Here is a 16,853-nt window from a genome sequence, read left to right as displayed (position 1 = left end):
AGAAGATCCTAAGGAGACTGTTCAATGTTTTCACGCCGGATCAAGACTGGTAAGTGAAAGAGGGGGGAGACGCTCAGAGCAGAGACCCCCGAGAGAGCTTTCCTGTCCCTATTGGAGTCAGAGCAGAGACACATGGAGCCAGCCATGTCTCTGCCATCCAAATGCTGCCCTGGAAACTTTACAGCGTGTTGCTGTGTTCTTGAGATTGGAACTGCCACCCAATGGGATCGCAGACTCCAGCAAATGCAAGGCCTATTTATAGCCCTGTGGCAAATGTTCATTTTGGCATCAGCACAGTATGAGCATGGCATGTTGCTTTTGTCTTCTCCTCTGTCCTCAGTGGTCTGTTCTAAATTCTCAAGCACTCTAATGTGGGTTCTGGTTTTAGCTCTGCCAGCTGTGTGACCTCAATCAGGTCGCTTTACATCTCTGGTCCCCAGCTGCCTCCTCTCTGAAATGGAAGCAATGATCCCTACCCCGTCTGCTTTATGGAGTTGTCGAGAGGCTTCAATGAGGCCACCAAAGGGAAAGCTTCATCCCAGCTGTTAACTGCCTTACTGATGCGAGAGTTTATTACTATTACTGTTGTAAACCTTAATATAAAAAGGAAATGTCTTTTTGCATGGGGAGTGGAGGAGGCAAAAGGAAACTTAATTAAATGATGAAATTAGATTTTTTTTTTAATTGTGTCATGGCTACATGTCTACAACTAGTAAGAACCAAAGTGGTTCATGGGGCTGAAGTGTGTGAACTCAGGATGGCCCACCCTCACTCAGTAGTACCCATTTGTCAGTCATAGGTCCTAAGACCACATTTCTACAAGATGCAGAGAAAATGGAGGTGTGGTGGCTCATGCCTGTGATCCCAACACTTTGAGAGGCCAAGGCTGGAAGATAGCCTAAGCCCATGAGTTAGACCAGCCTGGGCAGCATGGCAAGACCTCATCTCTACAAAAAATTTAAAAATTAGCTGGGCATAGTGACATGTGCCTGTAGTCCCAGCTACTCAGGAGGCTGAGGTGGGAGGATTGCTGGAGCCCAGAAGTTCGAGGCTGCAGTGAGCTATAATCATGCCACGGCATTCCAGCCTGAGTGACAGAGCCAGACCCTGTCTCAGGAAAAAAGAAGACAAAAATCAAGGTGACCAAGTAAATTAGAAATGCCTTCATTCGGTCAATCCACAACCATTGATTGAGTAGCCCCTGTATACCAGGTACTGTGGAAAGCCCTGGGGCTCCAGGAGAGAACTGGCACAGCCCCACCCTCCCCAAACTCCCCATCTGGCAGAGGAGACAGAGAAGCATACCAGTGTCTAGTTAAAACTCATGTGTCCAACAACCTCAGCCCTTCTGTCCATAGGAATACTGAAGTGGAGTCCTGGAGGCATTTCTGCAGTTGCATTAGACAGTGGATGATCTATCCAAGTCCAGTCTACCTCCCTTGCAGGAGAGCCTCGCTCGAAGTCCGCTTACTTTTGCTCTACAAATACGCTTAGCAATCCAGGCACCCTACTTTCCAAGCCTATAGTAGTTTAAAAGCAGCAAATTCAGAGTGAGGGAGAGGGACTTGATGATAGTGAAAAATGACAGTGTAGACCTGACAGCTAGAAAGGAGACAAAAAGCCATGGAAAGTGGATCCAAAGTCTAAGTACAACTGTCTAGGGCCATCTGGTGCTGGGGCAGTCTCCTCTAAGCCCAAGAGTACCGCTGTGCATAGCCCAGAACAGTGACTGATGTTCAGAATGAAACTATGGGTTACCAAGAGGAGAAGAGAAAGAGAAGGGGTAGCTAAAATGTTCCTGTACATAGTGTTTGCCATGCATGATACACAGATTATCTCATTTAATTCTTAAACCCAATCCAGTGAGGCAGGCTTTGCTTTCCATTGTCTGTACATGGGAAAAGTGGGGCTCCAGGAGTTGTGTGCACGAGTTACCTGGCAGGCATATGGCATAAAATCTTCTATTGACTGTATTTTTTTTTTTCCCCAAAAGGTCAGAAGCTATGTTAGAAAAAGTTTTGTCTTCATCAAAATTGACTAATGTTCTAAACAAAATGTATTATCACTCAGATGGAATATGCTTCTGTTTTCTGGAAAACTCACTTACAAGAAACAGCTACAACAGGACAGTAGCTGGTTGAAGAACTGTCAGAGCTACTCTGATTTTCTGCTCTGAACTTCCTGCTTAGTGCTGCCTCTCAATTAATTATCACATGGTCTTAATTATCATGTGTGAAGAAAATCTGCCTTTGTGTCTGATCAGAAGGCCTTTTCATATCCTCACTCTGTGTCTTCTTTTTATTTATTTTTTGTGACAGAGTCTCGCTGTGTCACTCAGGCCGGAGTACAGTGGTGCGATCTCAGCTCACTGCAACCTCCGCCTCCCAGGTTCAAGCGATTCTCTTTCCTCAGCCTCCCGAGTAGCTGGGATTACAGGTGTGTGCCACCATGCCCAACTAATTTTCATATTTTTTAGTAGAGACGAGGTTTCACCATGTTGGCCAGGCTGGTGTTGAACTCCTGACCTGAAGTGATCCGTCCACCTTAGCCTCCCAAAGTGCTGGGATTACAAGCGTGAGCCACCGCACCCAGCCGCTCTGCATCTATTAATTCTTAACATACCTTCCTGATAAGTGGAGCTGTCTCCTTGCCACAACTTTATAAGATTGAGAAAACTTCCAAAAATCTTTTTGTTTTGTTTTGCTAACAGGGGAACTTCACGAATGGACTTTGAGTCTTGTCCCATTGACTTACCAGCATATGTGCTGAGAAAATTTCATCTGTAAAATTTAGATGATAGTACATACCTCATAGGGTAGTTGTGAGAATAAAATAATATATAAAAATGGCCACACACATAATGAGACCTCAATACACATGGGATCTCTGTCAGTAAAAGATGAGAGTTGTGAAGTCTCACAGGCTCTGCCATTGATTAAATGACCTGGGATTACTAGGGTGACCCTTGTATTCAAAAGTCGAGTCCCCAGCCAGGATCTGGCATTTCTTCTTAAAAAAAAAAAAGTTTCTGTAAACTAAATTTCATTCATTAGAGAGAAGCCCAGGAGCCTGCCTGCTTTTCTTCAGCTGGGATTTTGTTAGGTAATTAAAATACGAGAGTTTTCTGTATTTTCCACGACAGTTTTGTTTGGGGCAACATTATAATGTAGTTGCTAGAAAAATGACTGCAATCTGAGGTTGCATTATGAGAAGTACAGTGTCTAAAATGAGGGAAGCGAAGGTCCTGTATCATCGAAGGAGTCTAGTGAAGAGACAGCATGATCACTGCCTTGAGGTGGTTGAAGGGGTCTTTTGTTAGGCAATGTCTATTTAATCTTCAGATGCTTCACTGAACCAATGGGTGGAGACCACAGAGAGGGGACCTGAGCTTAAGTCAAGGAACAAATCTTTTAACTCACATGGACCCCAATGAGTTACTCCACACTGCAGCCTGGACTTTCTCGGGTATTAAGGGAGTTTTAGAGGAGTAGCCTCTGGACTTGGGATGAGGGGAGTGACCCTCTGACTCTTAGACTTGATGGTAACTTTTCTCTAACATACAGGAGTTGTTGGTAGCTCTGGCCACCCTTATGACCCTCGCTTTAGCCTCCTGGAGCCTAAGAGGAAAGCAGCAAGAATCTTCCTAGAATCCAGAGCAATCGCAGGCTCCTCTCACTACACCCTCCTGTCCTCTCACACTAACCCTGCTGTAGGCCAAGGGATGCGACATGAATGGTTTCCCAACGTCTCCTTCTAATGTGGGTGGCTCCCCAGGGATGAATGGAAAGATTGTTTAAGGTTTCAGTTTAGAATGCATGCAGTCCAACCATGCACAGAGGAAATTTCCATCCACCTCTGCTCTCTGTAGTCACTTCTGGGTATTTTGTTTACTGATGGGAACATGATCACCCCTTAGAAACTTTATTCTGAACCCAATTTTGATGGAACCTGATAGTCCTACAAACTGGGACTTTTCTGCTCAAATCAAAGCTATCAAAAACCATATTTTCCTGATATAAAATAATGACAATAAGAATTAGAGTCAAGTAGGGGTACATAGAACCTTCTGATGACTTTTTTTCTTTCAGTGAAAAACAAGCAGTGCAGCTTTGTACCCTTAAAGTCGGTAGACCTAGATCCAGGTCTGATTTTTCTCCCTGACTGTTTGACCTTGGAAAAGTTACTTGCCCTCTCTGATTTTTAGTTTCCTCCTCTCTAGAATGAGGATGATAAACCACCTCCCAGAGTGAATGTGAGTGACAATCAAATAAGATCCATGTAAGATATAAAAATGTAAGGGACTTTTTTTAGGACCTGAATTTATACACACTGTGTTTTGGATAAAGATTCAGAGAGATTTCTCAGTTTGCCAAGTGGCATCTTATATAAACTGCATACTTAGATTAAATTGTCTTGGCCCCTTAAAATTGTTCCCCCTGGGTTGTGTTATGAGGCATGGCCTCAGCTTTTAGTAAAGATCTATACAAAAATTAGCTTTATGAAATCTCTTTCTTGTAGAGGTTGTGTTGATACTAAGCTGGCTAATTTGACAGTATCCTCCCCATATGGGACATTTTTAGGGTTAGACACTAGAAAATACTTTGTTTCCCCAAAGATCTGGTGTGTTTTCTCCTTACTGATAATGAGAGTTGTGTAAATAATCTTGTTGCCCTTTTCTCTTGGGCTGCTGGGAAGTTCATGGTGAAATTTGCAGCTTAATGATGAATATGGTTAGAACCTTTGGTCTGTTTGTCTGCATTCTGTTCCTTGTATCTTCAGGAAACATAATTTATATTTTTCTGGGCCCTTATGTTTTAATTTTTATTCAGTACTTATTATTTTATTATACATGTTATCCATAAACTACCTTGGATTCTTTGATAAATAACAAGGAAGAAACCAAACAAGTAATTAAACATTTCCTAAATCCTCTGGTAAGAGGAAGCCTTCCTTCCCACCTATCTTCCAGGGCACAGAGCCTTGAACTATGCAACTCTCGGTGCCTTCATACTCATTCCGTCTTTTGCAGGCATATGAGGAGAACATGTATGGTAGTAAATACCAGTGGATCATCCCGGGCTGGTACGAGCCTTCTTGGTGGGAGCAGGTGCACACGGAAGCCAACTCATCCCGCTGCCTCCGGAAGAATCTGCTTGCTGCCATGGAGGGCTACATTGGTGTGGATTTCGAGCCCCTGAGCTCCAAGCAGATCAAGACCATCTCAGGAAAGGTCAGTGCCTTGGTCCCCATTTCAACCTTCCAGCCCACCTCCTTTGATCATCTTGTCTGATGACATTGGCCAAAAGTGCACGTTTATTGTCCTGTGTCACTTTGAGCAAATCACTTGAGCCTCTTGTACCTGTAAAATGTGGTATGTACAACCCTCCACTGCTTACCTCTCTAGGCAACTGTGAGAACCAAATGAGGTAAGGATACTGTGAAGCACATAACACAGTATACATGTTATGTATACACGTATGGATGGAGTCCTGGCATCAATTTCAGGGCCCTTTAGACTCTGCAGAGGTTCATCCCATGCTCCTCTTACCTAAGATGTCATTCTCAGTTGTGGCGATGCTCTCCTGGAGGAGAGGAAAGACGCCTTAAGTAGACTTTGAGAAACACATGCTGTAGGGCTGCCAGACTGCATCAAACCCCAATTTTGCCACTACCACCTGTGTGACCTTGAACCTGAGTTCTCCAAGCCTCTGCTTCTATATCTGCGTGGCTATATCTTTTTAGGGGCCACTATTCAGTCCACTGTTGTGATCTTGGGATGTCCCTTCTATATCTTCTATATTTCTGCTTCTATATCTGTGATAACCCCCTTCTAGGGGTTATCAGGAGGATTGATGGCAGATGGTGCAAGCCACTAGCATGGTATCTGGCACCTCGATGCTATTACGACTGTGAGCAGGACCTTGGACAGGGTGTGTCAGCCTGAGGGCCTCTGCATGCTTCCGTGAGGGGTGTTACGAATTCCTGCCCTGCTTATCTCATAGGGCTATTGCGAGGACCAAGTAATACAGGACATGTAAAAGTATTCCCAAAGCACACCATTCTCTATCATTGTAAGTCTTATCAAAGATCAGGTTATGATAGCCCTGGTAAAGGTGGTAACATCCATTTCTCAATTCTGAACAGCAGCCAAAATTCAACACAGCAGTGCACGTAATTCTTTTCTGTGTTCAGATAGTTAAATTATTCACCCAACCCCCAGGGTTCTTACAGACCAAATTTTATATCAAGAAAAAGCTTTATAATAAAGAAAAATATATGTATATAATTTTATGTATTATGTAATCTCAATCGGAACAAACTCTACACGAATGATTTATCGATTTGTCAAGAAATGGCAAATCATTAGGACATATGTTGTAAACAGCGCTTTAGCTCGTACTGGCACCTGGTTAGAAAATGTTGAAAGAAATATTTTCCTACCAAAATCAATGCATATATAACGTTTTTTGAGATGTTGAATAATGAGCAGAAATAACTCATTTATTCAGTAAGTGTTATTTTTAAAGGTGTCAAATTTTGCAATTTATTAACATCCTCGGGTCCAGGGATACCCTGTATTTTAATCTAAAAATATCATAAAATTTGAGGAAAACACAAAACCTAAGGGAAAAAAATATCCATGAAAGCAGATGGTACAATAACTAAATGGAGAGGCTTCAGGAAGACCAAAGACTTAAATGGTTGCACAGGAGATCTGTGAGGCTGTCAGGATGAGAGCCATGAGACACTGCAGGAAGGACATCCCTCAGGTGTAGTTCTAACGGTGTGGCTTTCAGCCAGGGTGGGAGCCGTGCAGGGCTGTGTGCAGGGCTGTGTGCAGGGCTGTGAGCAGTACACAAGAGTGCATTGTAGGAAGATCATTTTTTGTAGTGTATTTTAGAGGAAATGTTTTGGCATTTGTAACAACATCCCCCAGATCACTGACTTTCCTTTTCTAAATGTTTTTATTTGGGATTGGTGAAGAGGCTGACCTCTTGCCCATCACTGTCCCATGCATGGGACACCTTGGGGCTGTTCACCCCACTGTTTTGGGAAACCTATTCATAAGCCCACCCCCTGGAAGGGACAGGACCATTGAGGTGGCTTCCAAAAGTACCGGAGGCCCAATCCCTGTCCCCATGGTCTTTGAAGCAAGAGGAAGCATTTTTTACGTTACCCCACAGTTACTAGACGGTTGAAGTTACACAAGGAAATTTGTAGCCTCTTCGCTTCTTGGAATCAGGGGGTCCCAGAGCTGCTCTTAGACATTGTGGAGTCCAGCTTCCCATCAGATTCTCAGATCTTCCAGTAGCAAAGGAATTCTCTCCCTTAATTCTTCTACCCCTAGGTCCCCCTGGAGCTACTCAGATCCTATTGACCCCTCTGTCCCACATAGTCCTTCAGTGACCACAGAGTCACTGCTTCTCCAAACTAAATAGCACTAGTCCTTCCAATTGTTAGCTCACAGGTCTGGGGCTGGGACTAAGCATGAAATTAAAAGGGTGCCAGATACATCGGTAATCAAGATTAAACAAAGTATGTTAATGCAATTTTTAAAATAATGCCAAAAAAAAAAAACCTGTGATGAACAAATTGTCAAAATTTTAAATAAAGACCGGATTCACAGGACAGGGATTAGGGTGAGGAAAGTGAGGTGAGTCATGCCAGTGCAAGGTTGGATTCTATCTTTATTTAAAATTCTCATATTTTGTTCATCATGGATTTCTTGCATTCATTTTTATTTTTAAAATATATTAAAATTTTTTTTATCTTTTTTTTTTTTTTTTTTTTTTGAGACGGAGTCTCGCTCTGTCGCCCAGACTGGAGTGCAGTGGCCAGATCTCAGCTCACTGCAAGCTCCGCCTCCCGGGTTTACGCCATTCTCCTGCCTCAGCCTCCCGAGTAGCTGGGACTACAGGTGCCCGCCACCTCGCCCAGCTAGTTTTTTGTGTTTTTTTAGTAGAGATGGGGTTTCACTGGGTTAGCCAGGATGGTCTCGATCTCCTGACCTCGTGATCTGCCCGTCTCGGCCATATTTTTTTATCTTGATTACAGATATGGCTTAGCTCTGTGTCCCTACCGAAATCTTGTCTTGAATTGTACTCCCATAATTTCAATGTGTTGTGGGAGGGACCCGGTGGGAGATAATTGAATCATGGGGACGGTTTCCCCCATACTGTTCTCGTGGTAGAGAATAAGTTTCACAAGATCTGATTGTTTGATAAGGGGAAATTCATTTTGCTTGGCTCTCATCCTTTCTGTTGTCTGCCACCATGTGAGATGTGCCTTTTACCTTCTGCCATGATTGTGAGGCTTCCCCAGCCACCTGGAATTGTGAGTCCAATAAACCTCTTTCTTTTGTAAATCACCCAGTCTCAGGTATATCTTTATCAGCAGCATGAAAATGGACTAACACAATTACCGAGATTTTTTGGCTCTCCCTTAAATTTTGCACCTGAAATTAGTGCTTTATTCACCTCACCCTGGTACAGCCCTGCACAGGTTGTGTTTGTCAAACCCCTCCCCATGATCAGCCTGTTCCTTTGTTGCACATGCTTTTGTTGAACATTCTCTCTAGAGGGTGTGGGGCCCAGAGTTGAATAAAGCATTCCTATTTATGGTCTAACCACAAGCCAACTTCTCCAAACAGCCTTCAAAAGTCTATGGTCAAACATAGTTCTAGAAACTCAAGAAATGTTTCTTGAATTTGAATTTGCATTATATATAACTGCTTGGGGCCATGGTCAGCATGGCACTGGCTGCCTGTTTGATGCCTGTATTTTGGGATCCATCGATGTCCATGAAAACAAGCAAATACTTGTAAAACTACAGCAAGCCAATGGGCTCTTGTCATCCTCACTATTGTACATATGGAAAACCTAAGAGCCAGAGAAGGGAAGGGACATCCCAAGATCACGAAACTGGGTTGAATAGTGGCCCCTGAAAAGATATATCCACATTGTAACCCTTGGAACCTGGGAGTGTGACCTTGTTTGGAAAAGGGGGGTTTTGCAGATGTAATTAAGGCTCTCAGCTGGGCGCAGTGGCTCACACCTGTAATCCCAGCACTTTGGGAGGCTGAGGCAGGCAGATCACGAGGTCAGGAGATTGAAACCATCCTGGCTAATGTGGTGAAACCCCGTGTCTACTAAAAAAATACAAAAACAAATTAGCCGGCCGTGGCGGCGGGTGCCTGAGGCAGGAGAATGGCGTGAACCCAGGAGGTGGAGCTTGCAGTGAGCCCAGATCGCACCACTGCACTCCAGCCTGGGCGACAGAGTGAGACTCCATCTTAAAAAAAAAAAAAAAAAAAAAAACTTAAGGTTATCATAATGAGATTTCCTGGATCACCCAGGTAGGCCCTAAACCAATGACAGGTGTCCTGTATGACAGAAAGGCAGAAGGAGAGTTGACACACTGAGAGGAAGGCCATGTGAAGAAGAAGGCAAAGACTGGAGAACACTGAGGATTGCTGATAGCCACCAGCAGCTAGGAGAGAGGCATTGAATGGAGGGGTCTCTCTTAGAGCTTCTAGAAGGAGCCAACCCTCATGATGGGGTTTGGCTCTGTGTCCCCACCCAGGCTCTCATGATGAGATTTCCTGGATTACCTATGTGTCAGGGGAGGGACCTGATGGGAGATGATTGAATCATGGGGGCGATTTCCCCTTTGCTGTTCTTGTGATAGTGAATGAGTTCTCATAAGATCTGGTTGTGCCGGGCACGGTGGCTCAAGCCTGTAATCCCAGCACTTTGGGAGGCCGAGACGGGCGGATCACAAGGTCAGGAGATCGAGACCATCCTGGCGAACATGGTGAAACCCCGTCTCTACTAAAAAAAAATACGAAAAGCTAGTCGGGCAAGGTAGCGGGCGCCTGTAGTCCCAGCTACTAGGGAGGCTGAGGCAGGAGAATGGCGTAAACCCGGGAGGCAGAGCTTGCAGTGAGCCAAATCCGGCCACTGCATTCCAGCCTGGGCTACAGAGCGAGACTCCGTCTCAAAAAAAAAAAAAAAAGATCTGCTTGTTTGAATGTGTGTGGCGCTTCCCCCTTCACTCTCTCTCTCTTTCCTTCTGCTTTGTGAAGAAGGTACTTACTTTCCCTTCTGCCATGATTGTAAGTTGCCTGAGGTCTCCTCATCCATGCAGAGCTGGGAGTCAATTGAACCTCTTTTCTTTGTAAATTACCCTGTCTCAGGTGGTTCTTTATAGCAGTGTGAGAATGGACCAATACACCTGTCAGTGCCTGAATTTCAGCCTCCTGGCCTCCAGAACTGTGAGAGAATAAACTGCTGTTGTTTTAAGCCACCCAGTGTGTGGGAACTTGGTGGCAGCCCCACAAATCTAATACAATCACCCAGCAGGTAGAGGCAGATCCAGGACTCGAAGCCAGGACTCCTCAATCCCAACTCAGCACCCCTTCCCCCTCTGCCATGCTGCTCCTCTAGACCTGTGACGTGCTTAGGGACACATCCAAATCAGCTCTTTTGTGGCATCTCAGTGGGTGGGCCTCTGCTGGTGAGTGACACACAGGAGCACAGAGTGTGGTACTCCAGAGATCCGGTGTGGATCCTGCATTCACACCACTTAATCTGCAACCTCAGCAAGTCATGTCCCCTCCCTGGACTAGGTAACTTCTAGGGTGCGTTCACAGCTCAGTTCTCTAACTCTGTGTCACTATGGTGTGGAGTTATTACAGCAAGCTCTGTGACATGGTTATAATGTTAAGTCATGCAAGTGCAAGGTTGGATTCTGTATTTAAATTTTTAATGTTATGTTCATCATGGATTTCTTGCATTCGTTTTTATTTTTTCAACATGACACTAAAATATGCTTATCTTGATTACTGAGATGTTTGGCTCCCCTTTACATTTTGTACCTGAAATTAGTGCTTTATTCACTTCATCCTCACACAGCCCTGCACAGGTTGTATTTGTCAAACCCCTCCCCATGCTCAGCCTGTCCTCTTGTACTTGCTTTTGTCAAATCTCCCAGGATACAGGTGACTCCTGGTAGACAAAGTGACAGAAAGGAGCAGAACGGTGGCCCCTCCTGGATGCATTCTCCAAGGTTCCCTCCTTTGTATGCCCATCTCTAGCATCAAGCTGTCCCCAGCTCACTGATTGGCACCAGGAGTTTTCTGGTAGGAGGAATAGCAAGGTCAGGGCTCCCTCCAGAAACACGTTCTTCAGTCCCTTCCCATTGGACTGTCCTGTGTTGGGAACATGGACCTTCAGGCTTTCTGAGCCCATTCAGAGCTCAGTCTTCTGGGACCTCATGAAGACAGCCCCTGGACCCCTGCCTTGGGCCCAACATTGGCTCTTTCTCCCCATTGAGGCTCCCCATCACTGTTCTACTCCCGCAAAGTGACTTGACATTGGTGATTTCAAGTGTCAACTTCCATTTTTCAAATCCTGTTCGGTTTGTTTCCTTTGTGATCATTTATAATTCTGGCTTGATTTCTCCAGCGATGGCTCAGCCTCTCCAATAGGGACATTTTTCTCCTGTTACTGTGCCCATGCTGAGGTCCAGTGCTGGGCCAATGCCCCAGATGAGCTGTTCACAGCACCCCACAACCTCTGGAGTAGCCCTAGCCCTCCATCAAAGGCACAGGTCCATCCTTTGGAAGATTTCGTAATGTTTTCTGGCAAGAAACTTCTGTGACCACCCATGATTGTTTATTCAATCCAGCAAATCTAGTGATCCTTCCACTTAGAGCCAATGAACCATGAAAATCTGCACCCATCTCATTACCACTGCGCTGTGAGCACCGTGACAAAGAACTTGGAGTTTTAGGGAAGCACTGAGCTTAGCGTGGAGGAAGGAAAGGTGCTGCGGAAAAATGGGAGAACTCCCCAGAGAGCCCAGCTTCACAGCGCTGCTCGCTCCCCCACCCCTCACAAAGCTCCCATTCCTTGCTACTCCCCCAGGCACTCACGACACTGGGAGAAGGCGCTATGTCAGAGGGGCATGGGCTCAGAAGGAAAAGGCTGAATGGCCCATGGAGGGGCCACTGGCTAGACTTGAATCATGGCCCCAACACTTCCCAACTGGGTGACTCTGGAAGGTGGCTGGTCATCTATACCAACATGCATACCTCTCCCACCCTCTTCTAAGTTCTGTAACACAACAAACCACAGTTCATAACACCACTCTGATTTTTAACCAGGTATATTACCACCTCACTGGAAAATGTATTATACATTTCCCAGCCTCCCATGCTAGATGTGGCCAGGATTGCAAGTCTGGCCAGTGAGATATAAACAGAAGTGTTATGTGGGTCTTCTAGAAAAGCCCTATTACAGGGGGATATGGCCTTTCTTTTTCTTTCTCCTTTGTATTGACTGGAATGTGGCTGTGATGGCTGGATTTCTAGTAGCCATTTTGGACCATTAGGTACAAGATGACCTTGACAAGGAGATGTCATTCTAGGATTGTGGAGCATAAAAATAGGACCCTGGGTCCCTTATTACCCAGGGAGCTGTCATAGCTGTATTGCCCAGCCTCCCCACAGACATCTTTTATATGAGAAAGAAATAAACCATCTCATTTAAGTCACTGATAATTTGTTTTTTCTGTTACAATGCAGCTGAACCTAAGAGTGATACAGTGATGTGTATCTCATCTGTAAAATGCTTGTCTCTCATCTGTAAAATGGGGATGATAATATCTCTCTCACAGATTTGTAAGGATTAGATGAGGTTATACAGTAGAAAGTATCTTACCAAGTGCAAACACAGTAGGTGCTCAACAAATTTTAATTCTCTTCTTTTTCAGGATAGGAACCTTAGGGGTAGGAGGAAGGAGTGGTGAGATTGATGAAGAGTTTATAACCCAGGTCATGTGAGATGAGGAGCAATGGAAGGATTGGGATTACTTTTTATGATTTAGTTAATTATTTTTATTGAAGGACAGCACCCATGTAACTACCACCCAGGTCAAGAAAAAGACTATTTGTAGCAATTCAGAAACTGCCTTTATGTGTTACACCAGTTAATATCCACTGCCAGATGTAACCATTCTTCTTACTTCCTTTGCCATTCAGATGCCTGCTTTTGAACTTTTGAACTCCACAGCTTTTTTTAGTATCTTCAGATTTAAGGAGTGTATTAGTCCTTTCTCACACTGTTATAAAGAGACACCTGAAACTGGGTAATTTATGAAGAAAAGAGGCTTAATTGGCTCACAGTTCCACAGGCTGTACAGGAAGCATGACTGGAGAGGCCTCAGGAAACTTAGAATCATGGCAGAAGGCAAAGGGGAAGTAGGCATGTCTTACATGGCTGGGGCAGGAGGAAGAGAGTGAAGAGGGAGGTGCTACATCCTTTTAAACAACCCAATCTTGTGAAAACTCACTCACTATAATGAGAACAGGAAGGGAAAAACCTGCTCCCATGATCCACTCACCTCCCAGCAGGCCACTCTTCCAACACTGGGGATTACAATTTGACATGGGATTTGGGCAGGAACACAAATGCAAACCATACCAGGGAAGATTAGTCTTTCTGGTAGTTATTCTAGTTCACCCTTAAATAACCACCATCTTTGTTGTGCCAAATTGGCACAATTTCCTCATTCTGCCTTTGCCACAAAACCTTGTATCAGGGCATGGGTGAGCAAAGGCAAAAGTGAAATGTGTTAATTTTTCTCTTCTTATTCAGTCATCTGTACAGTTTTGATGTTCTCTGTCTTCAGTTATTGATGTGGTATCATTTTGTATAGAATGTTTGTGGCTACAAAGCTAGCTAGTATAGTTTGGGGAGACTTGGGAAAGCTAATTTATACACAGCCTCCTTTGTCTTCAGCTACCTAGAAGTCCTCTAACTGGTGTGTTTTAATGAACAGAAACTCTTTAATAGAATCCACTCCAAGGCTGTGAAGATATTTTCCTATCTTGTGTTTTAGAAGCTCTATTGTTTTACCTTTCCCATTTAGATCTAAGATTAACCTGGAATTTCATTTTGTATGGGATGTGAGGTAATGATCAAGATTCCTTTTCTTCTTTTACATGGATATCTAATTGACCCAACATCATTTATTGAAAAGTCCATCTTCTCCCACACTGTGTTGCCATATTACTTTTGTCATAAAGCAAATGACTATATATCTGGTTCTGTTTCTAAACTTTATTTTTTTTCTTTTCCGTTGTTTTTCACCAAAACATCTTAATTTCTGTAGCTTTGTAATAAGTCTTGTAACTACTCATATAGGTTCTCCATCTTAGTTCTTCTTCCAAACTGTCTTGGCTATTCTTGTCTCTTTGCATTTCTATATACATTTTTAAAACAGATTGCCAGTTTATACACACATACATAAATACTTTCTCTGGTTTTTATTGGGATTTTACTGAATCTACAGATCAATTTAGGGAAAACTGACACCTTAATATTAAAGTCTTCCAATCCATGAATTGTGTATATCCCAGCATTTAGTTAGGTCTTCTTTAATTTCTCTCAGAAATGTTTTATAGTTTTCTGTGTAGAATGATTGTGTATATTGGCTGGGCGCAGTGGCTCACACCTATAATCCCAGCACTTGGGGAGGCCGAGGCAGGTGAATCACTTGAGGTCAGGAGTTCAAGACCAGCCTGGCCAACATAGTGAAACCCCATCTCTATTAAAAATACAAAAATTAGCCGGGCATGGCACCACATGCCTGTAGTCTCAGCTACTTGGGAGGCTGAGGCAGGAGAACTGCTTGAACACAGGAGGCGGAGGTTTTAGTGAGGCAAGATATACCACTGCATTCCAGCCTGAGCAACAAAGTGAGACTCCATCTCAATTAAAAAGAAGAAGAAAAAAGAATTATGGTACTTATTTTGTTTGATTTATGTCTAGGCATTTGATATATTTTGGTGAACATATGTGCACATTACTATTGGGTGCATACTTGGGGTGGAATTCTGAGTCAGAGTAGCCATATGTTCAGCTTTAGTAGACTCTGTGACAAACAGCTTTCTAAAGTGGTTATACCAATTTACACATCCGCTAGCAGTGATTGAGAGTTCCAGTTGGTTCACACGCTCAACAACTTTTGGTGTGTCAGCTTTTTAATTTTAGCCAACCTAGTGGGTGTGCAGTGGTTGGTGTCTTGTTTTAGTTTAAATTTGCATTTCCCTGATGACTAATGAAGTTGGACATGTTTTCATATCTTCATTGGCCATTTTGATATCCTTTTTTGTGAATTGCCCATTCAAGTCTTTTGCCCATTTTTACTGTTGGATACTCTGCCCGTTTCTTACTGATTTGTAGAATTTATTTTTAGATTCTGAATATTAATTATTTGACAGTTATATGTATTACTTATATCTTCTTCTGTGGCTTATCTTTTCACTCTCTTGATATATTTTGATGAACAGATATTCCTAATGTTAATATAATCCAGTTTATTAGTCTTCTTTGTGATTAGTATATTTGTGCCTTGTTTAGGCATTTTAAGGATGGGCGGGAAAAAAAAGGTTGGAAAATAGGAAATGAACATAAGAGACACCTGGGATATGTTGAAAAAGTATAATATATGTATAATTGTGTCCTGGAAAGGGAGGAAAGAGAGACTAGGCAGAAGCAGTATTTGATTTTGTTATTTTATTTTATTTTTCTGAAAATCACCCCATCTTGATGATTTCATTTGGATGTTTGTCCCCTCAAAATCTCATGTCAAAATGTAATTCCTGATGTTGGAGATGGGGCCTGGTGAGAAGTGATTGGATCATGGGAGTGGATCCCCCCTGAATGGTTTAGCACCATCCCTTTGGTAGCAAGTGAGTTCTCACCCTGAGTTCATGTGAGATCTGGCTGTTTGAAAGTGTATCGCAACTTCCTCCTTGCTCTCTCTTGCTCCATTCTTGCCATGTGCCGCACCTACTCCTCCTTTGGCTTCTGCCGTGATTGAAAGTTTTCTGAGGCCCTCACTAGAAGCAGATGCCAGCACCATGATTCTTGATTCTGCACCTGCAGAATCATGAGCCAATTAAGCCTCCTTTCTTTATAAATTGCCTAGGCTCAGGTATTTCTTTATAGCAATGCAAGAGCGGCCTAATATACCCACTCATGCTCATGAAGATATTTTCCTATCTTGTCATCTAGAAGTTTTGTTATATCTTTCACATTTAGACATAGAATCTACTTGAAATTAATTTTATGTATGGTCTGAAATAAGATATTTAATTTTTATGAACAATCAATTGATTTAGGACTATTTATTGAAAAGGCCATAATCCCCCATCCCACCACTCATGCTACAGTGTCACCTTTGTCATAAATTAAATAACTGCATATAGTGTGGATCTATCCACAAGCTTCTGAACTTGCATTTATCTTCCTTTGGTCTACTTACCTATCTTTTAATCAATATCACTCTCTTTTATTTACTGAAGTATGATTTGATACCTTGTAGTATAAATCCTTAATCTTTGTTCTTCTTTAAGATTTTCTTGGATGTTCTTGGCACTGATGTCATTTTTCATTTAGATCTACTAACACATTTACACTTCCTATTACTTTTTTCCTTCCCACCTTTCTGTTTTTCTGTTTAATATTACTATTATTTTTCTGCCAGAAGAACTTCTCCTTTGTCTTTCTTTTACTGTGGCTCTTCTGGAAACAAATCTTCTAAGTGTCTGACTGTCTGAAATTTATTTTACCTTTAATATTGAGAGATGTATTAACTAGATAGAGGATTTTAGATGGCCTATTATTTTCTTTTGGCACTAAAGATGTCATTCCATTGTCTTCTGGCTTCCATTGTTTCCATTAAGTCAACTGTCTGACTTATTATTGCTCTTTTGAAGTAATGGATCTTTTTTTCTCTAGTTACTTTTAAGATTTTGTTTTTGATTTGGTCTTTGGCAGTTTTAC

At 42.9% G+C, this 16,853-nt stretch overlaps 1 protein-coding gene across 1 annotated transcript in view; it reads left to right on the top strand.

Annotated features, from left to right (window-relative positions):
* The window catches only part of GABBR2 (gamma-aminobutyric acid type B receptor subunit 2), a 419,145-nt gene that overhangs the window by 231,231 nt on the left and 171,061 nt on the right, over nucleotides 1–16,853 (top strand). The window contains exon 6 of the mRNA XM_007968615.3: nucleotides 5,030–5,230. Within this exon, the coding sequence (XP_007966806.1) occupies nucleotides 5,030–5,230 (201 nt within the window). The remainder of the gene's footprint in view (nucleotides 1–5,029; nucleotides 5,231–16,853) is intronic.

This window comes from Chlorocebus sabaeus, chromosome 12 (genome assembly GCF_047675955.1).
Source record: "Chlorocebus sabaeus isolate Y175 chromosome 12, mChlSab1.0.hap1, whole genome shotgun sequence".
Classification (NCBI taxonomy): Eukaryota; Metazoa; Chordata; class Mammalia; order Primates; family Cercopithecidae; genus Chlorocebus; species Chlorocebus sabaeus.
The sequence above is the reverse complement of the archived record's forward strand: the minus strand, read 5'-3'. Positions and strand labels throughout refer to the sequence as shown.